This window comes from Tenrec ecaudatus, chromosome 2, assembly GCF_050624435.1.
Source record: "Tenrec ecaudatus isolate mTenEca1 chromosome 2, mTenEca1.hap1, whole genome shotgun sequence".
NCBI classification, from domain to species: domain Eukaryota; kingdom Metazoa; phylum Chordata; class Mammalia; order Afrosoricida; family Tenrecidae; genus Tenrec; species Tenrec ecaudatus.
In genome coordinates this window covers 12,271,407-12,298,303 of record NC_134531.1, presented here as the reverse complement: position 1 = coordinate 12,298,303, position 26,897 = coordinate 12,271,407, and the positions used below count along the sequence as shown (strand labels likewise).

At 42.4% G+C, this 26,897-nt stretch overlaps 1 protein-coding gene across 1 annotated transcript in view; it reads left to right on the top strand.

Annotated features, from left to right (window-relative positions):
• The window catches only part of DNAH5 (dynein axonemal heavy chain 5), a 378,136-nt gene that overhangs the window by 243,787 nt on the left and 107,452 nt on the right, over window positions 1-26,897 (top strand). The window contains exons 48-53 of the mRNA XM_075540865.1: window positions 8,229-8,351; window positions 8,906-9,119; window positions 11,118-11,341; window positions 15,994-16,192; window positions 19,287-19,459; window positions 23,623-23,753. Coding sequence (XP_075396980.1) covers window positions 8,229-8,351; window positions 8,906-9,119; window positions 11,118-11,341; window positions 15,994-16,192; window positions 19,287-19,459; window positions 23,623-23,753 — 1,064 coding nt within the window. The remainder of the gene's footprint in view (window positions 1-8,228; window positions 8,352-8,905; window positions 9,120-11,117; window positions 11,342-15,993; window positions 16,193-19,286; window positions 19,460-23,622; window positions 23,754-26,897) is intronic.

The following is a 26,897-nucleotide window of genomic DNA, read 5'->3' as shown; positions in this document are numbered from 1 at the left end:
TAATTTTATGTTAAGAAGGTATCTCAGCCAAGTCCAACTCAAGTCCATGGGTCTGAGGCTAGCTGGAATCCTCTTCAGACTCATGTTGCCAAAGGTCAATGATAGAGAAAGGTGAAGCATGAGTCAGGAAGATCACAGGCTGGAGAGTGCAGAGTCTCGTGGATCTAAGGAGATGGGAATATGACAGGGCATATTCAGCTTTTTTGATTGGTGGCCCACATGAGGTCAGCCTTGGAGACACACACATGGTCCCAGCGAACTAGCGAGGAATAGTTCATCACTTTCTTATTAAAAAAGGCCACATCCTCACGATGCGTCATCAGGTGGTGACCTGATTGAGAGGTTGTACTCTAGTCACCTCTACACGTTCATTGTGTCAAGTTGGCATAAAAGCTAACAGCCACAACAACCAATGGGAGTCCCAGGCTCTGATGACCTACAAACACCTGGGAACTTGAATTGCTGAATTCAATTAAGTTACATTGTAACTATTTGGTATTTACATAAGGCTATGGCCCAAGTTTTGTAAAGAATAAAATTTAAATTTAAAATAAGTTTGGCATACAAGCAAACACCATGTAGTATACATTTAATATAATACTACCATGGGAAATGATTTAATATTATACTAACATAAGAAATGTCCCAAAATACTGGAAATATTAATATTTCTCTAACACAAAATGCTATTTACATGCAAAGTGAGTTTCATTTTTATTGTCTGTTTTGTAGTATCGATGAAGAATACACCTTTTCTTTGGTTCCTAAATGCTTCCCCTTTCCCCCCACTGCCATGATCCGAATTCTACCTTGCAAGTCTGGGTAGGGCAGAGGTTGTACACTGATGCATATAGGAGCTGGAGGCACAGGGAATCCAGGGTGGATGATACCTTCAGGACCAGGGGTGTGAGGGGCGATACTGGGAGGGTGGAGGGTGAGTGGGTTGGAAAGGGGGAACCGATTACAAGGATCTACATGTGACCTCATCCCTGGGGGACGGACAACAGAGAAAGGGCTGAAGGGAGATGCCGGATAGGGCAAGATATGACAAAATAATAATCCATAAATTATCAAGGGCTCATGAGTGAGGGGCGAGCAGGGAGGGAGGGGAAAAAAGGACTTGATGCAAAGGGCTTAAATGGAGAGCAAATGCTTTGCAAATGATTAGGGCAAAGAATGTACAGATGTGCTTTATACAATTGATGTATGTATATGTATGGATTGTGATAAGAGTTGTATGAGTCCCTAATAAAATGTTTTTTAAAAATAAGAATATATTAAAAAAAACAAGCATCCAAATGGAAGGATGAAACTTTTAAAGCATTATTGGTGATAGTCAATTTTTCATTGTGGGAGGGAATTTTATATTGGTAGTTGAAACATTAAGTTCACTCATTTTCTTTGCTGTAGATTATGCAGAGCATTGTTTTTGTAGAAAATGCCATGTTGATGTTGTGGTTAGGTGCCCCTGAGTCAGTGATGATCCATAGTCAACCTGTGTACAGCACAATGAAGCACGGTCTGGTCCTGCACCATCCTCACAATTGTTCCTATGCCTGAGCCCATTGATGTAGCCACGATGTCAGTCCATCTCCTGGAGCACCTGTCCCTCCACTTTACCAAGCATGACGTCCTTCTCCAGGGACTGGTCTCTGCTGACAACATGTCCAAAGTATGTAAGATGAAGTCTTGCCATCCTTGTCTCGAAGGGCCGCTCTGTCAGTACTTCTCCCAAGACAGGTTTGTTTGTCCTTTTGGTGGTCCATTGTATTTCAATATTCTTCACCAGCACCACAATTCAACCACATGAACATGTGACAGATAGGAACAATTTTGTACCCCAGATCCACTAAAATATTTATAATCACGTTAATCTCATCTCACTGCAATGGAACAGGCCACATGCATGTCTCATCATTAATATTATAGTCCTATGCCAAATGAATATTCATCATGTATAGCTAACGTGCATACACATATGTGTGGCTGAGGGGGTACTCCTCAAAAAACATTGGGTGGAGCTTTGGTAGTACGCATTTTTCCTGCTCAGGCGAGCATCGAGCATCAAGCAACTCACTCTGAATCAGTGCACCCAGTGGCGTCGCCTGGGAAGGTTCTCTCTGGTCACAGTGAAATTTTTTGTAAAAGCAGTTTTGTTCAATTTTTTTTTTTTGTGGTGGCCAATTTAAGAGACAGCATGCAGCTGTCAAGTTTTGTTTCCTGCTTGGGTAAAATGCTGAAGAAATAGTTGTCATGCTGAACACAGCTTATAAGGATAGCACTGCTGTCCTTACAAAACTCAAGTGTAGAAGTGGTCTTCTCATTTCCGAAAAGGTGAGATGTCGATTGATGACAAGCCTCATTCTGCACATCCACAAACTTCCCGAATGGATAAAAATGTCGACTTTTAGGTCATTTACAGCTTGTTCCACCAGGCCAGAATCTTTCTGCTTTCTCTTTAGAGGTTCTGAGAAGATTGTGTACCAGTGTGTGACAAAAAATGACTGATTTGTGGCAGATAGGGGACTTGGCTTTGCCACCACAACAAAGTGCCTGTTTGTGCAGCCATCTCAGTGCACCAGTTTTTGGCAAAAAAAAAAAAACATGCCTCTCTTGCTGCACGCAACTTATTCATCTGATCTCACCCTGGGTGTCTTCTTTTGTTTCCATGAATGAAGAGGGGCATGAAAAAACAGAGATTTGTTGATGTAGAAGGGGTGAAGAAAAGAAATTAGGGAGGTGTTGTCAGCCATCCAAACAGATGAGTTTGAAAACTGTTTTCAAGAATAGAATCTCAGATTTGACCAATGTATTGTGTCATGGAGAGTCCTTTGAAGGTGATAAGGTTGTTTTATAAAACAAAATTTAAATATAAAGCTTTGGAAAAAAATCTATTTTTGGGGTGTTACCCCCTCATGTATATAGATCACATATACCATTCATGTGTGTTAGGAAGAAGAGACAAGGTTCCACAGTTTATCAGCATTTAGGGCCCTCAAATGCCTTACTCCAGCCTAGGGACCAAGCATACAGTTGTCGCAAACATTTCCAAATAGGTAGGTATACTGATGATGCTGAAAAGCAAAATATTACGCTGAGGGCTGAGGTGCATCTCACTCAAGCCAAGGTATTTTCTTTTTTTGAGATCTGCCTCTCTCTATATATATATATTTTTAAAAATCATTTTATTAGGGGATCATATAACTTTTATCGCAATCCATACATACATCAATTGTGTAAAGCACATTTGCACATTCATGGTCCTCATCCTTCTCAAAACATTTGCTCTCCACCTAAGCCCCTGGTATCAGCTCCTCCTTTTTCCCCCTCCCTCCCCACTCTCCCCTCCATCATGAACCCTTGATAATTTATAAATTATTATTTTGTCATATCTTGCCCTGTCCGACATCACCCTTCACCCTCTTTCTGTTGTCCATCCCCCCAGGGAGGAGATTGTATGTAGATCCTTGTAATCGGTTCCCCCTTTCCAACCCACCTTCCCTCCACCCTCCTAGTATTGCCACTCATACCACTGGTCCTGAAGGGATAATCCGTCCTGGATTCCCTGTGTTTCCAGTTCCTATCTGTACCAGTGTACATCTTCTGGTCTAGCCGGATTTGTAAGGTAGAATTGAGATCATGATGGTGGCAGGGGGGCGGGGAAGGAGGAAGCATTTAGGAACTAGAGCTTTCATCGTTGCTTCATCGCACCCTGACTGGCTCGTCTCCTTCCCAAGATCCTTCTGTAAGGGGATGTCCACTGGCCTACAAATGGGCTTTGGGTCTCCACACTCCCCCCTCATTCACAATGATATGATTTTTTGTTCTGATGGTGCCTGATACCTGATCCTTTCAGAACCTCTTGATCGCATAGGCTGGTGTGCTTCTTCCATGTGGACTTTGTTGCTTCTGAGCTAGATGACCGCTTGTTTACCTTCAAGACTTGAAGACCCCAGCCCGCTATATCTTTTGATAGCCGGGCACCTTCAGTTTTCTTCATCATATTTGCTTATTCACCCGCTTTGTCTTCAGCGTTTGTGTAGGGAAGGTGAGCATCATAGAATGCCACTTTAATAGAACAAAGTATTCTTGCAGTGAGGGAGTACTTGAGTGGAGGTCCAATGTCCATCTGCCACCTTAATACTAAACCTATAAATATATGCACATAGATTTATTTCCCCATCCTCATATATAAATATATTTACATATGTACATGCCTTTATTTAGACCTCTATAAATGCCCTTTGCCTCCTAGCTCCTTCCTCTATTTCCTATTGTCCCAGTATCATGCTCAGTCTTCATTTGGGTTTCAATAATTCCTCTTGGTTGTATTACCCTTGATCATGCCCTACCCGGCCTCCTATACCCTCCTTACCACTGATTTGGATCTCCTGTTTTTCCCTTCTCCCTGGGTTTGTTAACACTACTACCTTTCCCTCCACCTCCCCCTCTCCCATGTCCCCTGGAATTGTCAGTCCCATTGTTTCCTCCTCCAGATTGTTCATCCAATCTAGTATATTTAGACAGACCTGCCGAGGTAATAACATGCACAAAAACAAGACAGAGCATAATCGAACAATATAAAACAAAATAACCACCACAACAAACCAATGACAAAAAGTAAAACAAAACACAACAAGAAAGAAAAGCTTGTAGTTAGTTCAAGGACTGTTTTTTGGCCTTTAGGAGTGTTTTCCAGTCCAGGTTGGTAGGGCACCAAGCCCTGGCCCCAAAGTCCACCTTCAGCATTTCCTGGGGACCTCACTGCTGCTCAGTTCCCTTCTGTTCTGTGGCACCCCCTTAGTGTTTTGCCTCGGTGTGGCGGGATCACATCTGGCACAATTCCCACACTGTGTCTCCAGTATTGTCCCTTGTAGGGCCATGGGTCAGTGAGGGACGTCGTGTCTCATATTGGGGCCAGCCATGTGGTCCTCTCTGTGGATTGGGGTCAGCCCCTCGGACCTCTCCACTGGTTCCCTACTCCGTGCCATGCCAAGGTATTTTCAATCATCCCATATGAATGTAAAGTTGGACCCTGAATAAGACTGAAGAAGAATCAACACTTAAAACATGGTGCTGGTGAAGAACACTGAAAGCGCAAGGCACTGCCAAACGAAGAAACACATCTTGGAAAAAAAAATACGGTCAGAGTGCTCATTAGAAGCAAGGATGGTGAGACTGTCCCACGTGTTTTGGATGTGTTATCAGGAGAGGCCGGTCACTGGAAAAGGACATCATTCTGGATAAAGTAGAGGGGCAGCAGAAAGAGGAAGACCCTGGACAAGATGAATTGACAAGATGTCTAAAACAATGGGCCCAAACATCAGGACAACTGCGGGTGGTGCCGCACCTGGCAGCGTGTCGTGCTGTTGTGCACTCAGTCACTCTGAGCTGTAACCCACTGGATGGAACCTAGCAACAAACCGTTGGTGGGGTTGAACATACGCCCTCAAACTTATTTCGCTTATCCTTCCTTTTCAGGAAAAATAAATTAGTTGTCAGGTCAAACCTGACGATTAACGCTCCTTTTATCCAGGTTATTGTTTAGGCCTCTGCTGGGGCCAATATCGCCCACTCTGGGAACCCTTGGAGTAGACTAGAACAGCATTGTTCCTCAGGGCTTCAAGAGTCCTTATGACACGCCACATTTCAGTAGGTTAACCATTGAGTGATCCACGATCCTGAAAAGAGAATCCTAATTCCAGGCTTATTACCAACTTCCTATGTCTCCTTCCTTCTCTATTTGTTTTGGTTTCTGTGTTTGGTAACTCAGCCCTTTCATGGCATATGCATCTGACTAGTAATTTTCTGTCATTTCCAAGAATTTCGGGTCAAAGGGAAGGGAAAAGAGACAAATGTAGGATATGTGGTTCCGTGTGACTCCGAGCCATCCCACGTGGGGTCTGGGAGGTCTTCCAAGACATAATCAGATTGTGTGCCAGTGCGTTCTCATGACTAGACATGGGGGTGTCTGGAAGGCGCCAGTCTGCCATGCGGAGGTGTTAGGGGATTATTAATTGCCTTATGCATTTAAATTCATTGACAAGCAGGGCTAAATTTAGCCTAGTACATTACTTTCAACAGTTTGCATTTTTACCAGGGGAATAGTGGAAGATGAAATTCTTTTAATCTTAATACTTAGGGGAGATTTTTCTTTTTGGCATTGAATGTGTTGCAATTTCTTCATGTATCTATTTTTTTAAAGTTGAAGAGTCTTTGTATCTCTTATTATTTAATAAAATGGTAGTAACTTTGCAATATGAAATGAACAAATTGTGAAGATTTCCAAAGACAGCTGTGTGGAGTTTTGCTTAGATCATGATCATACTTCATAATTATATCATGATACTTTATAACTCATTTGATGTTCGTCATAAGATTTTCCCTCCTATTTTAGTTGGAGAAGGAGAATTTGTTTTATCTCAACGTTCCCCCACTTTCTCCTAGATGTTTTAATATCATCTTCAACATTACCTTAAATCATCACGGGTCAGAGATAGAGATATGAGGGCACAGTGTGTGAGAATGAATTGAATGGAAAATGGAGATTCTTGAAGACCTTTTTTGCATTCGTCAGTGCTAGATTCTTGTTATTCGGCACATGCTTAGTGACGGGCTGATTTGCCACCTACACTGAGCTCCTGGTGGCAAGGGGGTACCATAGTTGATAACCTTGCGTCCTCCTTCTTTGCCTCAGCTCCCCTAATGGCCCTTTAATAATTTTCCATATCTTTTATGACATTGCCGGGATGGTTGTTGTAGAGGACCATATGATTTCTTTCTGTACCTCCTAAATTCAGAATGGACAAGTGACAAAGAATAAAACAAGTGTGCTCTGTTCACCATCTTGATTCAGGCATGAGGGGTGATTTAATGTGAATCTACCCCATGGGGGTGGGCCTGTGTTCTGCCAGATTGCAGAAGCCCAGGGGCAGCCTTTTCCATCAAGTGCATTCTGCCTTTAGATTTTGACAGGCTTTCCACCGCCGAGTAAAGACCCAAAGCGTTAGGCCTTATGTAATTTAATATTCCTGCTAAGAATGGCTTAAACTAAATATGTAAGTAAGTATAATTGTAAAACAGGCTTAAGTTAAAAAGCCCTCTCTAATTTCATCTGTGATTATGGGAAAGCTTTAACAAGGCGATGATCTTTGATCTAAGTCATGAATAATATCATCGTGTAATCCATTACAAGGCCCAATGCCTATAGAGGCAAGCAACAGTCAGGAAATCAAATGACATACCGCATTTAGAATATCTGCTGCTCAGAATCTCTTGAAGGTGTTGACAAGCAAAGATGTCACTTTGATGACGAAGGTGCACCCAGGTCATAGTGTTTTCAATACCTTCATATGCAAATTGAAACTGGACGGTGAAAATGAAAGACTGATAAATGGAACGATTGTGTTGGCAAAACATACTGAACGTACCATGGACTTCCAGAAGGACAGAAGCTATCGTGCTGTTATGGGTTAGGCATTGGATTACTAACTGCAAGGTCAGCAGTTCAAACGTACCAGCTGCTCCTGTGGAGAAAGAGGAGACTATCCATAGGGTTGCTGAGAATTGAAATTGACTTTATGTTCGTGCTTTTAGTTTGGTTTGGGCCAGGAGCATGAATGAATCTGTTTTGGAAGAAGTTCAACCAGAATACGCCTTAGGAGTGAGGAGAGGCAGACTTTCTCTCTTGTACTTTGGACATGTTATCGGGCTAGACAATGCCCTGGTGAAGGGCCTTGTGCTTGATAAAGTAGAGGGTGAGTAAAATGAGCAAGATCCTCAATGAAATGGATTGACACAGTGACTGCAGCAATAGACTGAAACACATGTACTATTGTGAGGATGACACAGGACCAGGCAACATTTTGCTCCAGTTTCTGGGGACTCACTAACACTTGGAACCTGCTCAGGAGCACCCAACAGCAACAGAGCCTCGGACTGTAGGAATTATAGTGTTATTAACACTGGTAGAACAAATCTGTAGTAATCTAGCATCTTAGCCCATTCAAAGTTTACACCGATTATAGTTTTAATTCTAAATTTCAAAAGCTATGAATATTATGCGAGGTGATTCAGCCACATCACGTCCTCTTTGCTGGAATTAAGGGAAACTTTTTAGTTTCATGAAATCATTCTTGCCAGTTCAAAAATTCTCAGACTTAAAAAAAATTGTCTGCGCCTTAAAGAATATTCTCTTAGATTTTTCTGTGGGCTTTCTTGTTTGACAGAGGACCATCGAGAGCTACGTGGATAAGCGTGTGGGTACAACATATGGCCCTCCTGCAGGAAAGAAGATGACAATTTTTATTGATGATGTGAACATGCCAGTAATCAATGAGTGGGGAGATCAGGTACATGGGTTTTGTTAAGTACTTTACCTATTTAATTCAGCATTGGTTTACTCCTTGGCTAGTGCTTTGTATGGAATTACGTAAAATGGGTATTGGAATTTTGGCCCTTTGTCTTGTGAATGTCTTCCAATTTAGAACTAGAGTTCCGTCCACTCACCATTACCATGGACTTGATTCTGATTGGAGCCATCTTAGTATAAGATGTGTCCTAAACCGAATCACTCCTAGTGACAGAAAGAGCAGAATAGACACAGATAATGAAGGACGTAACGGGGAAGACAGATGCAATCCAGGGACCTACCTTTACAAAAGGGATCCACATGGCCGAGACCCTGGTGTGACCTCTTAGCCTTCAGAATGGTGAGCGAAGGAGTTTATGTTCTTCAAAGCTACCCACTTGGGATATTTCTGGTAAGACAGCATTGAGACAGTGAGTACAGATTTTCCTGCCTTTTCTATATCTAAGTTCCCAAATCCCGTGGTTGTGCAGTGCGTTAAGTGGAGGTGGTGGCATGAAGGAATGACATTTTCATCCTGAGAGATGTTTTTCTTAGGTTACGAATGAGATAGTTCGACAGCTGATGGAACAAAATGGATTTTATAACCTCGAGAAGCCTGGAGAGTTTACCAGCATTGTGGACATCCAGTTTTTGGCCGCCATGATCCATCCTGGGGGTGGACGTAATGACATACCCCAAAGACTCAAAAGGCAGTTCTCTGTATTTAACTGCACACTACCTTCTGATGCTTCCATGGACAAAATCTTTGGTAAAATAAGCGTGGAGTGAGTGATCCGGGGGGAGTAGGGAGGGAAAACATCTTTCGTGGGTTCCTCTAAGAAAATGAGAGCCTCCGCACCTGTCCAGGGGCCACACGGCAGAAAATTTAGCCACGTGGGAAGAATGTAGTTTCTAGCCCTCCTGATCACAATCACAAACAATATTGGTGGTAACAACATCACTATCACACTGCATATGTTGCACGCATGCAAGTTGCATGTTTCATGTAAGGATACAAAATCTCTATGTACTGAATTGGATGCCTAGGTACAACTCTTCTACGTACATTAAATTTTTATCCTTTATGTTACAATTTCCAAGTTCTTCAGCAAGGAGATTAAACATCAACTCCAAAATGAAGTTGTCTTTTCAGGCATACATTTATTTATGCTGTAGAATGATATAGCACTGTGTCAATGCCCATGTAGCTGATATTTAACCAGCCTGTATAATTATTGTGGCCACAGTAGTAATAGAGCACAGGGCAAAGATTAACCTCAGTCTGATCTTCAGAGTCATTTACAGGATATAATACATTATTGATTGATTAGGTATGTCATAGTCTAGAAGTAATCTTATTAAAATATAATCAGACCAATAAAGAAAGCCATTCACTTAACAGAGTAATGTAAATGCATTTAAAACTGATTATGGAATTGCCCATTTCATAGAAATAATGTAACATTTTTGTATACATGTGTAGCAGGTATTAATTTAGCATTTTCTGTAACTGTTGTTGAGAAAAAAAAACTCATTAAAATTACCCTAATTACATTCTAGCTGGCTAAAATGTCATCTTAGCACCCTAGGCTAGTGGAGCAGGGAAGTATCAGCCTTCAATCAAAGGAGTGGGGAATGTTTGGAAATCAAGTGACATTTGAGAAAAATCAAATTCTAGGAAAAGTAAAGTGGACAAGAAAGAATGGCTGATGGTTATTGATTTTAATTTTTCACTGCTTGAAGATTTTTACTTACAAAATTAATTAAAATCTTGCATAAGGCATGGAGAGGCAATAATAAAAAAGTAAGACCAACCAACAAACACAAAAACCAAAGTCACTACAATGGGGTTGATTCCCACTCATCGACATCCAGTCAGACAGAGCAGACCTGCAGCTGTGGGCTTCTGAGAGCATTCATCTTTACAGGACTAGAAAGCCTCTTCTCTCTCTCTCAGAGCAGCTAGTGGTTTAGAACTGCTGACCTTGCAGTTAACAGCACAACATGCAGCCAGCCTTCTGTGCCAAACCAGGGCTCCTTACATAGTGAAGAAATCTTAGAAGAGTCAAAAAACTTCCTTTTGTCTTACTCATTTTCAAGGTGGTGTTACATGCCTGAGACCTTAATAATATGATTCATAATGTTGAATTTGATCAGCTAGACTTTTCCAGAGACCCTGGATAGTGCAAAGAGGCTGACTACTAATTGAGGGTCTGATAGTTTGAGTCCCCTGGAAAGCTTCTTAGAAGACAGACTTTTATGCAACAACCCTACTTTCCACCCAAGGCAGCGCCATGAATCAGACTCCACTTGACCGCCATCACCTCCACCACCATGGACTTCAGTGCAGTTGAATGTTGACTTACTTGGAACTTATATCTATCTTTTTTTGGCATTAGAATAAGTATCAAAACCAAAAAAAGTCCAAGCTCACAGCTGTCAAGTCAATTCCGACTCATACAAACATGATAGAACAGAACAGAACTGCCCTATAGGGTCCCTAAGCCTGTAATTCTAACAGAAACAATTGCTACATCTTTCTCCTTCATAGCTGCTGATGGATCCAAACTGCCGACCTTGCAGTTGTCACTTGTCAGGCACTTTAACCCGTGAACCACCAAGGCTCCATTTTGAACAAGAAATTGTTCAAAACATTAGTGAATGGAACTGTAATTAGTGTGTGCTGAGTTGTGAAGCCGTGTTGTTGTGTGCGCGTCAAGTCTGCAGTGTTCTCATTCCCTTTTCCCCGTGCACTGCTCCCTGTCAGGTGTCATCGGAGTCGGCTACTACTGCACCCAAAGGGGCTTCTCCAAAGTGGTGAGGGACTCCGTGGCCAAACTGGTGCCGCTCACACGTCGACTGTGGCAGATGACCAAAACGAAAATGCTCCCAACTCCAGCAAAATTCCACTATGTGTTTAACCTTCGAGATCTTTCCAGGATCTGGCAGGGAATGCTCAACACGACTTCGGAGGTTATCAAGGAAACAGATGTACGTGCTGCATGCGAGTGAAACGCTCCTTACCCTCGAGTCAATGCTTACTCATAACAACCCTACTGCCCAGAGTAGAACTACCCTGCAGGATTTTCTTTCTTTTTTAACATTTTATTAGGGACTCATACAACTCTTATCACAATCCATACACACTTCAATTGTATAAAGCACATCTGCACATTCTTTGCCCTCATCACTTTCAAAGCATTTGCTCTCCACTTAAGTCCTTTGCATCAAGTCCTCTTCTTCCCCCTCCCTCCCCCATTCCCCTTCCCTCCCTGCAGGATTTTCAAGGCGATCAATCTTTACAGAAGCACACTGCCTCATGTTTCTCCCAGAAAGAGAAACAAGCAACCTTGTTACTTATCACACACCTTAAATAATTTAGGGATGTAATTTTTAGTGGGATATTTAATGGAGCATATCAGCATGAGACGACTTTTCTTTCTGCTCTTATCAACAGCACTAAAAAAAACAGAAGTAAATATGTCAGAACATTGTAATTAAAAGTCCCTATAAAACTAAGTTTGTGCTTAAGGAACTAATAGGCACAATTGTTTTGTAATGAACAGAATAAAAGAAACAGTTGATTTCTGGGTTAGTCTGGGTAGACTAGAGAAACAAATCCATGGACACACATATGTGCATAAGAAAGGGATTTATATACAAGAACAATTGAATATTGAGAAAACTTCCCAGCCCAGTCCAGATCAAGTCTATAAGTCTGACATTAGCCTATATTCCAATTCCAATCTACAAAGTTCTTTTCGGACTCATGAAACACATGCAATGAAGCCGAATGTAGAAGCTCACAAGCCAGTGGGTAGAAAGTCTTTGGATCTAGTGGTGTTGTAAGCATTCAGCACTGGCAGGGGTCTCTAGGTGACTTCTCTGGCTTCAGAGGTCTGGTTGCATCAGGGTGGGTCCATGTGTCTTGTCACCTGCAAAGTCTCCCAGGGAATGGCAGAGAGAGAAGTGTCTCCTGCCTCCAAGGAGGAAGTACCAGATTTCCCAGAATTCTCAGAGGAGAAGGCCATGCCCACACAGAGGCCTCATTGGCTATGATCTGATTGACAAGCTAGACCCCACCCCTATACTCTTAATCCTTAAATTGACAAATGATTATATGTATCTACCACAATTTCATTTTTATAGCATCATGTATACTAAACAAGGGAATGTTTTCTATGGTCTTTATTATAGAATTGTCTGGATATTTTAAACTTGGCATTTTAACTAAAAGTAATCTTTGGAAATGATTACTGGATTCAACATTGAGGAAAGACACCATCATTATTGTAAATATGATATGATCTTTCCTTTCTATGTAGCATGATACACTCTTAAAATTACATGTATGTATTGGTACAACTGGAAAGAGGCAGCTGAGTAGATAACCAAGTAGGCAGAACAAAATAAGCCCTTATACATGGACTTGAATATAAAGATTTTCAGTGTCTTAAGAATTCCCATCAAGCTAGGAACACATTCTATCTTTCTTTTAAAAAATAATCATTTTATTGGGGGCTCGTACAACTCTTATCACTATCCATCCATCCATCCATTGTGTCAAACACATTTGTACATTTGCTGCCATCATCATTCTCAAAACATTTGCTTTCTACTTGAGCCCTTGGTATCAGCTCCTTATTTTTCCCTCCCTCGTTGCTCCCCACTGCTCATGAACCCTTGATAATTTATAAATTGTTATTATTTTGTCATATCTTACACTGTCTGACATCTCCCTTCACCCAATTTTCTGTTGTCCATCCCTCAGGGAGGAGGTTATACCTAGATCCTTGTAATCAGTTCCCCCTTTCTACCCCACCTTCCCTCCACCTTCCCTGTATCGCCACTCTCAGCACTGGTCCTGAAGGGATCATCTGTCCTGGCTCCCCTGTGTTTCCAGTTCCTATCTGTACTAGTGTATATCCTCTGGTCTAGCTGGATTTGTAAGGTAGAATTGGGATCATGATAGTGGGGGGTGGGGTGGGGAAGAAGCATTTAAGAACTAGAGGAAAATTGTATGTTTTATCGTTGTTCAACCGCACCCTGACTAGCTCATCTCCTCCCATGACCCTTCTGTAAGGGGATGTACAGTTGTCTACAGATGGTCTTTGGGTCCCCAAATCTGCAGTCCCCTTCATTTTTGTTCTTTGATACCTGATACCGATCTCTTCAACACCTCGTGATCGCACAGGCTGGGGTGCTTCTGCTAGCAACACTTTCAGAACGCTCAGTAGCATCCTCCCTCCTACCCATGTTAGCTCTTGCTCTTTCTACTCTTATCAACAACACTCAATAAGGGGAGAAGTAAATATGTTAAAACCTTTTCATTCAAAGCCCTATTGAATTAAGCTTGTGTTTAAGGAAATAGTAGGCACGGGCTGTGTACTCAAGTGAAGGCAAGACAAGTTTATCTTCCAGCCTCCCATGGAGTCAAAAAATTATAGTTAAGAAAATATTTTAAAGATACTTTTCTACACGTAGAACACACAGAATTGGTGGAAACAACCCCCAAACTTGCCTCTAGGTATATCTAGTGTTAACTTCCCCAAAGTCTGTCCCAGATAGTAGAAATGTAGGTAACTATCCTAGCTGGCAACATGATTGGGGGAAAGTTCTACCCACTATTAAGAACGGAAGGTCAGTTTTAGAGCAGTAACGTTTTTCTCCCCCAAACGTAATTGATCGATGGATGGAATTCTGGACTGCAGCTTTCACACATTATTCTTTCACTGGGCATTCGCTAGGTGCTTACTTTAATCATTCATGCGTAACAGTTCCAGTAATGAGTGTCATCATGGAGTTCCACTTTAACCAAATCCACGGAAAAGTTTTTTACCAAACACTTGACATTCTGGTTGTCAAGTAACATTTTACCATTAACACCTGTGTGAGTCCTGGTAGACTAGAGAAACTAATTCATAGACACTCATATGTGTTTAAGACAGAGCTTTATATATATGAGCAATAGAATATTGAGAAAACATACCAGCTCAGTCCAGATTGAATCCATAAGTCCAATATTAGCAGAAATGTCCCATACCCATCTATAAAGTCCTCCTCAGATTCACAAAACACATGCAATGATACTGAATTCAGGAAGAACACAGGCCGGTGGGTGGAGAGTCTTGTGGATCCAGTGGCAGTGGAGGCATCTCCACACTGGCATGAGTCTCCCCACGGCTCCTCCAGCTCCAAGGCTTTGGCTGCCATCACCATAGCTCCATGTGGCATGTCTGGAGGAAGATAAAGCAGAGAGTCTGTGTCTACCTGGCCTCCAGTGAGCTACTTACTCTGTGGCATGTTCAAATGAGGTCATCAAACGACCTGATTGACAGGCTATACTCTACCCCTCCACAAGTTGACACCAGATTACTTTCCTAGCACAACACCCAAACAAAACCAAACACAAACTCACTGCCATCTACTGGATGCCAACTCATAGTGACCCTGTAGGACAGGGTAGAACTGCTCCCGTGAGTTTCTGAGACTATAATGTTTTACAGGAGTAGAAATGCCTGGCTTTCTCTGATCATTAACGCAAAGGGTTAAAAGCGCCTAGCCTACAAAATGCTATTGAGATATGTCCATTAGTCTGATATCAAATGGTGAGTGTAGCCAACATTTGTTGGCTTGCTGGAGGGACAGGGGTACTAAGCCATTCCTTTCCTGCCATGTCCAATTAATGCTTGGCTCTCTGACTGTTTTGCTTAGATAATGCAGACCAGATACTTATACTTTGTATTGCTTTCTGGTCATATGAATGCATTAAATATTGCACTGCTAACCACAAGGTGGCGATTCCAACCACCAGCCACTTTGTGGAAGCCAGATGGAGTTGTCTGGTCCCGCACAGATTTACAGCCTTGGGAATCCTATGAGGCAGTTCTATTCGGTCTCATTGTATTCCTGAGTCAGAATTGATTTGAGGACGGTGGGTTTACATGAATGTAGCTGTATTCTCAAACAGACTCATTTATCACATACCTGAGACCTTTACATAGATACTTAGTTTGCTGGTTGATCAGCATGAACTGTAATATTTTGCACTAGGGTTTCAATAATTTCTCACCCACTGTCACCAAGGTAATGCTGGTTCATCACCATAACCACCGTACAGGATGGATTAGACCTGCCCTGTGGGCTTCTGAGCCTGAGAGTGTGAATCTTGACAGGAGGAGAAAGTCTTAGCTTTCTCTTACAGAGTGGCTGGTGGTTTTGAACTCTTTTTAAAAAAATTGGAACTTGCAAATGAGTAGACCCTAAAAAACGCTATTTGCCATGAATTTGACACTAACTCATGATGAGTCCATGTGAGTCAGAGTACACTGTGCTCCATAAATTTTTTTTTTCACTCCATAAGGTTTTCAGGACTGATTTTCCCATGTAGATCACCAGGCCTTTCTTAAAGGTAAACCAGAACCTCCAATCTTTGGATGTCAGCGGAGGGCTTGGTGTTTGCATCTCAAACTTGATTTACTTCAATGAGAACCAATTTGAAAGGTTGAGCTCATACGAAGCATGTCTTTTAAAAGTCAAGTATCTTAAATTAGGAAGGACGGCACTGTACCGTTTCATCCATGTGAATTCTCAACTACTGCCCAGCGTGAATTCATAACGAACGGAAACGACCCTTTTGACAGGAGCTGTTAAGACTGTGGAAGCATGAGTGTAAGCGCGTCATAGCCGATCGGTTCACGGTGTCTGCGGATGTGACCTGGTTTGATAAGGCTTTGGCAGGTCTGGTTCAAGAGGAGTTCGGTGAAGAGGAGAAGCTCTCTGTGGATTGTGGCACTGACGCGTACTTTGTGGATTTCCTGCGGGATGCACCTGAAGCTACAGGTAAACATGATAGAAACAGATTTGAATGTCTTCCTCTTTCCCCCTCCCCTCCGCTTTACCCAGCCTGAGGGTCTTCTTCAGGAACTGACCTCTCTTAATAGCATGTGCAAAGCCTGTGAGAGGAAGTCTTGTTATCCTTGCGTCTAAGAACCAGCTGGCTGTACTTCTGTGAAGACAGATGTGGGTGTTCTTTTAGCAATTCATGGTGCTGCCAATATTATTTGCCGGCACCACCATCTTCAGCAAAACTTTACTCTGCGTGAAGACAGTAGGTGCCGTTTAAGGCCGTCGAATTTTGGAGTAGTAAACTGCACCTGAAATAGCCTGGGGTGTATTAGGTGTCAACAAATATTTATAGAATGGGTAGATAAAGATACATGCCCATGTAATTCCAAAGAGTAATTATTTTATGTAGATTAGCCGGGATATTAAGGTGGGCTGTGGGGTGGTCTGGATTCAATGGCAGTGTGTGGGATTTTTGTTGCATAGGATAAAAGAAAGACCAAATGATCTTAGTCAAAGACTTGAACCTTTTATATTCATCTTAACCTATATCCTAGCCCTAACTTTAGTGCTAACAATATGGACCCCCTACCAATGAAATCCACCAACCAATATAAATCTAAGGGTAAGTTTTGCCCTAGCAGTATCCAGTCTGACTATAATCTACTCAATAGATGTCGATTTGGGATAGAACTCTGCCCGACATTAGTCCGACAAATCTCTGGACTTTATGGAATCTCATCCTCCTAAATTATGAATGTGGACTTATTCCTATATCTATCATGTGGGCAGTGAATGAAATGTTACCTGAACAATGACTTGGACAGTGTTGGAAGAACACAAGGAACAATACAATCTACTCTCAACTTAGAAAATGTCTTTACAAAAATAGAAGAAAAAAATAAAGCTTCATTGTTGAGTAAGCATTAAACCAGAATGAAGTGTATCACAGGCAATCTTGCAAAGATATAGCAGAGACCAAGAGCCAACCTTCATGTAGATGAGTGGATACAACCCATTGCATTCCTGTGTAAGATAAAATTGCTAATCCTTCTTAGGAGAAAGAATTTACATTGACAAGGTTCCTAAAGTGAATTCTGAAAGAATGAGGGAGGGGAGCCCCTCCCATGATTTTCAACAGGAAGTATTAATCCCTGGCTTCCAATCTGTCCTGACAACATCATGTGGCCCATGGTGGCTGCCAAGTGAATGGTGACAAAATCAAGGGTAGTTATTAGTGTTGAAAACAAAAGGAAAGCCCTTGAAGTTACAGGAGAAGGCCACTGAACAGAACTGGAATTAAATGACTGATGGGAGGACACGGTTTTGTGGTTATAATGTCCTGCGGGTATCGTGGTTATGCAGTGGGCTGCAAGGCACGAGGTTGATCGTTGGAAAATACCAGCTATCCCATGGGAGAAAGACAGGGCCGTCAACACTTTTAAACAGTTACAGGTTTGGAAACTCACAGGAGCGAGTTCTGCTCTGTTCTCCAGCTCCCAGGAGTCAGGATTGACTCCATGGAAGTGAGATTAGAGTGAGAACCTTGAAAATTGGAGATAAATAGCTTTCTTATGAAAACAAGGTGAGTGCTTCTTTTCAGAAACAATGGAACTCAGCTAAATGATTATTTCCACTACTGCATTAAAACATTCAAAGTCAACACAAACTTCATGTCTTTTAAACACTTGTTTCATATCTTCTGAGTCAGGATGTACAGAGTGTGAACCTGGGAAAACTGGAAGCTATCAAACATGAATCAGAACTCAAAAAGTTCTATATTTTAGGTGTGTGTGAGCTGCAATGGACTGGTATTGGTCATTTTGGTTAAATAATCATATGGTTTACTATGCTGGGAATCACATTCATAAAGGATATTTCAAAATCTGTCTTAAGTACAATGCTATCTGTGACAGGATTATGTCTACCAGTATCCAAAAAAAATCCAGTCAATACAACTATTATTCAAATTTATGTACCAAACACTAGAGCTAGTGATGTGAAACTCGAAGCATTCTACCAATGTCTTCAGTGAAATGGATCAGACATGCAAGCAAGATGCATTAAAAATCATTGGTGATTGGAATTCAAAAATTGGGAACAAAGAGGAAGGTACAGTAGTTGGAAAATATGGTCTTGGTGATTGACATGAAGATGGAGATCACATGATGGAATTTTGGGATACCAATTACTTCTTCATCGCAAATACCTTTCCGAGTCAGATTGACTCAATGACTGTGGGTCAGAACTGAAGACACAGTTCTCTTTTGTTTGTGCCCAAAGGGCCTGTTTACAAACATATTGTTGATGTCTTGAAAATGGTTGGAGATAGCCAGTCAGTGCCTCAGTGGATCTATGATATGCATGCTAACCCACAGTTCCTGAATGACTATCGAATAAGGTTTCTCGATGGCTATGCAGTGGGAATGATTCTTTTGCCAGGAAAAATGCCAACACATTTTATTTTCAACCTTTTCTTGCTCTCTCATACACAGAAATCCTATAAAGGTAAGAGTATTTTTATTAGACAAGAACGGTATTTCCTTTTAAGTACTGGTGGCGCTCTTGCGTCGGCTAACTGCAAAATCAGTGGATCAAGTCTCCCAGCCACTCAGAGGGAGAAAGATGAGGCTTTTTGCTGTGGTAAAAATTTTGGCTTCTGAACCTATATAGGTTCCCTTTGATACTATACAGGACCCCTTTGATACTGGCGTAGTGGTTACACATTAGGCTGCTAATCCCATTAAGCTGCCAGTCAATAGTTCGAAAGCAGCAGCTACTCCGAGGGAGAAAGAAGAGGCTTTCTAGTCCTGTAAAGAGTTCTCTGAGTCAGCATCAGCTCCAGGGCAGTGAGACAGACAAACAAAGAAAGAAAGAAAAACCAAGGGAGACTGTCTGTGATCATGTACATGTTCACTAGATAAGCCCCCCCCCCCACCCATTTGAATATACATGTGATGGCATCTTGATGAAAATCAGTATTATATTGTTTAAAATGATAGGACTATCCGTGTATTAATTTGGGCAGAAGACAGGAGTAAAATTTGGCAATTTTGAAGATGTCTAATTGATTCTTCTTCCTCAACCCCAGGCGAAACATCTGAGGAGGCTGATGCTGAAATGCCCAAAGTTTATGAGCCAATTGAGTCCTTTCATCACCTGAAAGAGCGTTTGAATATGTTCCTGCAGCTCTACAATGAGAGCATCCGCGGCCCCGGCATGGACATGGTGTTCTTTGCAGACGCGATGGCTCACTTAGTCAAGGTACAGTGGTTATGCCGGAGAGCGTCTCCAGGAAATGACAGGCACTTGGCTTTGCTCCAGAACCCCCCTCCCCCCTGAGAACGTGCAGTTTTACACTAGACCATGAGGCCACATTCCGATCAATCTTTAAATTGTGTGCTGCAGGTCACGTCTACAGGCTTGCAAGAAAAGCATGCACACTTCAAATGTGCCGCTGCCGTGTTACTCAGTTTTGCTCTGTAGCTTCGAGCTCAGGCCTTGTCTGCAGCGAATGCATGTGAGGATCATGTGAGTCTCAGGCCTAGGCACGGCTTACTCAAAGCTGGCCTTTGCATGGTGGTAAAATAAGCAGCTTCTCTGTTTGTGGGAGGGCAGCAGCCCTGTCACTTTCCCTGCACTGTCACTGTTGGTGAGAGCCCGAGAAGGTGCTTATAAATGGGTTTGGGATTTAACCATGCCTGAATCAGACCCTAAGCAGCTGTGCATTGCCTTATCTCACCTATTTCCACAGCCCAAGGTTACTACCTGTCCTGGCAGGGACACCTCAGGCCTATCCTGACTCCACTCATTTGTGTGCCCCATTCCCTCTCCTCAAGTGCGCTCCGCATGCCACCTTTGCGTGAATGGAAGGGACCATTCCTGCCTCCGCTCCAGAATTCCTATATCTGTATTAGTAGGTCTCATCCTCCTACTAGACTTAGCACTCTCATAATGTAAATATATTTCATAAAGGAATTTCAAAATCATTGTCTCTAGCTTCAGTTTACAGGGAACGGCTTCATTTGAAGGTCGCTGTTAGCTTTGCTTTCTCCTACCACTTCTGTTTCTAAACGAGTGTGTAAGTGTTTTAGGTGGTTTTCGAAGTCTCTTATCTGTTTGTACATACCTGTGTCCACCTGTCAAATGTTTACCATGAGACAAGTGGAGAGGAAAAAACATTTAATGTAAGTCCTAGGCTCAATTCCAGCCTAGGCTATTGGGATCAAGGTTCGCCAGCAACGAATTATACAGAAAGAAGAGGAGCACAGTTCCCAGCATCAGACAAAGGACACGGCTGCTCTAGTGTCGTCCGCAGTGGCTCCGCAGCCACCTCACCTGCGCCTCTTGAACTTGCCGTCAGCTGTTGTTAAAACAAGCTCTGGCTCTTGGTGACTTCGTGAACAACAGCCCTGTCTTGCCTGACCTCCGGTACTGCTGCCATGCTCACGTCCCCTGTGTTAGGCCGAGCGTCTAGAGAACCACACCAGCGACGCGCATCTATGCACCAGAAATTATGAAAAGATGCAACTTTGCATCAAGAAGCCACCGCAGCCCAGTGCAACTGAAGTCCATAGAGCCAATGCTAGGGGCGCCCTCTAGAGACTCATGCATGGACAGGCTGATGATGCTGAAGGGTGAAGCAGAAGGCAGAGAGGTCACAGGCCACGGAGTACCGAGGCACTGGGATCCAAGTTGGGTAGAAGCATGACAGGGCGTCCACAGCTCTCCTGGTGGGGCGGCCAAATGGGGCTGCACCTGGAGGCAGACTTAGAGTGCCCAGTGAAGTCCCAGCAAGGAGGCAGATGAAGTGGCAGGGAAGAATCATCTCTGTAGGATCCTTCTCTTTTACTAAAGGCCATACCCCCAAGGAGGTATCAATCATCAAGCTACCGCTTGATTGACAGGCTGAACTCCATTCTAGCCTCCCTAACCATCACTGGGTCTCTGTGCTTCGACTTCTTCCCACCAAGAGGGCTCATTCGACAGCTGTCTATCTGACAATATTCTCTTGTGACTCATTGAGGTTTTTACTGGTTACTTTTCAGAAGTAAATATTCTCACCTTTCTCCCGAGTCTACCTCAGTCTGGAAGCCTTCCTGAAGCCTGTCAACTGCGGTGACCTCTGCTGGTGTTTGGAATAATGGGGGCATAGCTTCCCGCAACATGGCAACATCTCTGTATCATTAACTGAGAGATGGGGGTAGCTAGAAGTAGTATCGGGGGAAAATATGAATATACACCTGCAGAATTCTAAAAATTCTCACCTGTTGTACCATCATTACTCCCAGCCCCTGACCTACAATAACGTTGCAGAGATTCTTACAGAAAGTAGCTGGAGAAATGGGGTTTAACACTGTGTTAGACCAGGCTGTCTAGAGAGACAAATCCAGAGACATTCACATATATATGAGAAAAAGATTCATATTAAGGAGTAAATGTATATCAGGAAAACATCCCAGCCCAGTCCAGATCAAATCCATAAGTCCAGGCGACCAGACATCCCACTTTTGGCAGGACAGTCCTGATTTTTAACAATTTTTCTCATGTCCCTCGGCATTTTTAAAAAGTCCCGATTTTTGGAAAGAATGCACGACAAGCTAGGATATACGGTTTTCGGCCGCCGTGTGGCTGTTTCACCAGGATATGAGTTTCATCAATGTGTCCCGCTTTACCAATGTTAAAATCTGGTCATCTGATTACTAGTCCACAAATCCCTCGTCGGACTCGTGCAGCCACAAGCAGTGATGCAGGATGCAGGAATATCACAGGCTGGTGGGTGCAGGGCTTCATGGATCCAGTGGCAGTGGCCCATTCACAGGGCTTGTGCAGGTCTCAGCATGGCTCACTGGCAGGAAAGTGGAGGCAGAGAGAGAGGCAGAGGTTCCCAGGAACGCCCTTATGAGAAGGTCATGCCCACAAGGAGGTACCATCGGGCTGTCACCTCATGGACAAGCTAGCCTCCACCCGAACACTTTGATATTTTCATGCTGACACAAAAGTATGTCGCTACCGCAAACACTGACATACTGAAGGCTTTTAGGCTCACACCAGAGACAGGAACACTGGTCTCCATTCCCAAGTTCACATTAGATACAGGACAACAGGCCCAAACCCAGAGGGAGTTGCAACAGGAGCAGAACACAGCTCTGCTGAACCGAGAGAATCTTTAGAAAGAATATCGACAGAGGGAAGAAACTTGGTTGACCCCAGGGAGCGCTCCAAAGCCCCAGAGAAGTGATCTCTTGCTAATTTCCATTCCCACATCCTTCTTTAGAAATAAGCATATCCAGCACTCTCTCAGGCTCACTCAACTCTGACTCATAGACAGCAGAGTGAAATGTTGTCTGGTAGTGACCCTTCATCACTTTCACAATAGCTGGTAGTTGGAGTCCATCATGGTGGCTCTTTCGCCAAGCCATCTCACTGAAGGTTGACCCTCTCACCGTTGTTGGTCTTCTACCCCATTGAACCTGCAATTGGTAGCTCCTGATGACTTGCCCAAAGCAAGCACGTTGAACAGTGTTCTCTTGTGATCCTTATGAGTTCATTGGCTAACATTCAGAGATATATTGAGAGAATTTTAATCTATGTAGTCTAGTTTATTTTAGTCTGAAATCTCTGATGAAACCTGCTAACCCTAGATCACCCTGCTGGCCTTGGAAATACTGGTGGTATAGCTTCTGGTATCACAACACTCAACCTACCGTAGTGCCTGGTAGATGGGTTCTGGCTGCAGGTCGGAGGGAATGATAAATGGCTGTCAGATAAGTAAAAGAGGCACCCCAGGAAATCATATGCTGAATCTCCCAGTTGAAGTCGGAGATGTTAGTAGTTTTATTTAACAATAGTGAAGCCAAATGGACATAGACTTCTACCACAAGGGGACCTTGGAGTGGTCTGAGGCTACTGACTATCACAGACCGGGAGTCATGGTTTACAACCACGTCTTGGTAGATATTTCTTTGCCTAGTACTAAGCCATGATTTTGGTAATTTTCTTCTAAGGAAAAAAAAACCTCCTTATGTTTGCCATGTCTTTCCTTTTGTTTAAACTCTCTGATTTAAAGACTCTTCAACTTAAAGCATTTCACATGCTTTCTATTTCAAGGACAGACCTTGTTCTGAAATTTCTTGAAACCTCAAATTCCTCTTTATCTCTCCTCTTTAGAGCCCAGAACAAGCAGTGCTCGGCTGTTTGCTGATCTGTCTTCTGCATAAGTCTCCCCCCTTATTTTCCCGCTCTGTCCTAAACATCGTAGATGCATGTTTTATTTATCTCACCCTCCAACAGAATAACTCCATTCTGGTCTTAAGACACCTACACCTTCCAAAATTACTCTGGCTCTGTGCTTACATTCAATACATAATGACAAAGAGGAATGCATACCTGTTTACAGACACATGCCTGTTTATGCTATCTTATAGATCTCTCGAGTTATTCGTACTCCCCGAGGCAATGCCCTCCTTGTCGGGGTGGGCGGCTCAGGAAAGCAGAGCTTGACGAGGTTGGCCACGTTCATTGCTGGCTATTCGTCCTTCCAGATCACTCTGACAAGGTATGTTTCCAAGCTTTGCCTTGCATTCTTCTGAAATGGTTTTTGGTAAAAGGTTCATAGGGACCACCTAAAGTTCTTACAGACAATGAATCATAATAGATTTTCAGCTCAGATGTTGACTTATCAGTTTTCCTTTTTTAAAAAGAAATCATTTTATTTGGGGCTCATACAAATCTTATCACAATCCATACATCCATCCATGTGTCAAGCACATTTTTACATTTGTTGCCATCATCATTCTCAAAACATTTGGTTTCTACTTGAGCCCTTGGTATCAGCTCCTCATTTTCTCCCCTCTCCCCACCCTCCCTCATGACCCGTTGATAATTTATAAATTATTGTTATTTTGTTATATATTACACTGTCTGACATCTCCCTTCCCCAATTTTCTGTTGTCCATCCCTCAGGGAGGAGGTTTTATGTAGATCCTTGTAATTGGTTCCCCCTTTCTACCCTTCCTTCCTTCCACCCTCCCTGTATCACCACTCTCAGCACTGGTCCTGAAGGGATCATTTGTACTGGATTCCCTGTGTTTCCAGTTCCTAAATGTACCAGTGTACATCCTCTGGTCTAGCTGGATTTGTAAGGTAGAATTGGGATCATGATAATGAGGGTGGGGAGTGGGGCGGGTAGGAAGCATTTAAGAACTAGAGGAAAGCTATATGTTTCATTGTTGCTGCACTGCACCATGACTGGCTTGTCTCCTCCCCATGACCCTTCTGTAAGGTGATGTCCAGTTTCCTACAGATAGACTTTGAGTCTCCAATCTGCACCCCCCCTCATTCACAATGATATTATTATTTTTTCTTTGATCCCTGATACCTGATCCCTTCTTACATCTCATGATTATACAGGCTAGTGTGCTTTTTCCATGTGGGCTTAGTTGCTTCTGAGCTAGATAGCTGCTTGTTTATCTTCAAGCCTTTAAGACTCCAGACGCAACATCCTTTGAAAGCTGGGCAACATCAGATTTCTTCACCACATTTGCTAATGCACACGTTTGTCTTCAGCAATTGTGTTGGGAAAGTGAGCATCATAGAATGCCAGTTTAAATGAACAGTGTTCTTGCATTGAGGGAGTTCTTGAATGGAGGCCCAGAGTCCATCTGCTATCTTAATACTAAACCTATAAATATATGCACACAGAGCTATTTCCCTATCATTATATATATTTACATATGTCCAAGCCTGTTTTTAGACCTCTATACATGCTCCTTGCCTCCTAGGTCTTTCCTCTATTTCTTTTAACTTTCCTCTTGTCCCACTATCATGTGCAGCCTTTATTTGGGTTTCAGTAATTCCTCTCAGTTGCATTTCATTTGATCACACCCTACCAGGCCTCTTACACCCTCCTTGCCATTGATTTTGGATCACTTGTTGTCCCCTTGTCCCTGGGTTTGTTAACACAACTTCCTTTCCCCTACCATCCCCTTTCCCATGTCACCCTGGAACCATCGGTCCCGTTGTTTTCTTCTCCAGATTGTTCATCCCACTTATCTTATCTAGACAGACCTGTAGCTTTCCTTTTTAATTTCTGTACTACATGCTAGATTAATTTTTTTATATATCAAAATGATTTGCTTTTGCTATCTGGGGTTAGGGAGGGAGCGGAAATTAAGTAGCTAGTAGGCTCAGTGCCATGCTAGGTGCTTGTTCTAAACAAAAGTACAAGAGAAAATTTCTACTAACATTAAGTACTTGCATGTCCTAGGGCTGTTATTTCTTTTTCTCTTGGCATGTTTCAGTGTCACAGTTATGATCCATCCCGTGAATCTACACCGATTTTGAGTGTAGATGCTATGATGCATTCATTGTGTAGAGTATGGAACATGGGCAAACACAATATCTATTTACTACAATGATATTTTTGCTAAATTGTAACCCTACATCCATATTAAATGAAACACACACTGGTACCAGTTTGTCGACCAATTAAAGAAACACTTTCTTTGGGGACATTCCTTACTCCCACTGTCATGAATACTGTTTTCCCGTTCCATAGGAGGTAAGTATTCTGCGTACTCTTTTGGGATTCATTTCAAGGGTTTATTTCCATTAAGTGATAATTCCAGTGATAAGAAACTCAATCAAATGGAAAATGCACAAATTGTTTATATTGATTGATTGATCCAATTATTTAAAAGTATTTCTTGGACACCATCTATGTGCCAAACACTCACTAGATGTTGGGAAGGACAATGCTGGGGAAGGTAAAGCCAACCTCTGTCTTCGTGGAACTTATTATCACTGAAGAGTCAGCATTGGGCACTGAATGAACCACTCAATGAAGTGTGATATTGGTATATGTGATCTATGATAGAGAATTGAATGCAGACCCTAAAGTAGATGATTGATGAAATTTAGGGTCAAAGTGAACGTATTATCTTTTGTTTCCCCCTTTCACCCATTTTAAAATTTGTTAATTTTCATTATCTTCTGATTTCACTTGAATTGAGGTTTTTCTGTGTTTTATTTTGTTGTGTTGGTGGGTTGTGTTTTTTTTGTTTTGTTTATATGAAATCCAGAATATATAAATCCAGAGAGAGTAGCAAGATTTAATCGTTCTGTAGGGTTATGTCACGGGAGCTTGAGGGTTAATGAGGAGTTAATAATAATGGGAACAAGAAATGGAGAAAACATTCTATAATTGATTTCAATGATGATTGAACAACTCTTTGAAATATATATCTAAACTATTGAACTGTAAGGTACGTGGATGATGAATCAAAAAATTTAAGAAATAAAATAAATGCAGATCCTGTTGAACCATATGGAATTCTAGTCTCACCTGTGGTCAGAGAAGTGATGTTCATACTAAGACCCAAATGTGAGTAGGAATTATCCCAGAGACAAGCAGTAGCACAGATCCCCCAGAGCAAGCCAGTACGTGAAGGCATATTTGAGGCCCTGGAAGATATGAATAGACTTTTCCCAACCGAGGTCTCTCAAATGGTTTCTGCTAGACTACTGACCCAGAAGGTTGCTCTGTGAATCAACTCAGCATTGTCATGGCAGAAAATTCTGGAAAGCTGTTTCTGTGAAGAGTATAGCTTAGAAAGCTTCTTAGGGAGCTGTTCTGCTTGGTGACACCCGAGGTGGCCCTTGGACAGTATCAACATGAAGGCAATGGGTTCAGCTTTAGGAC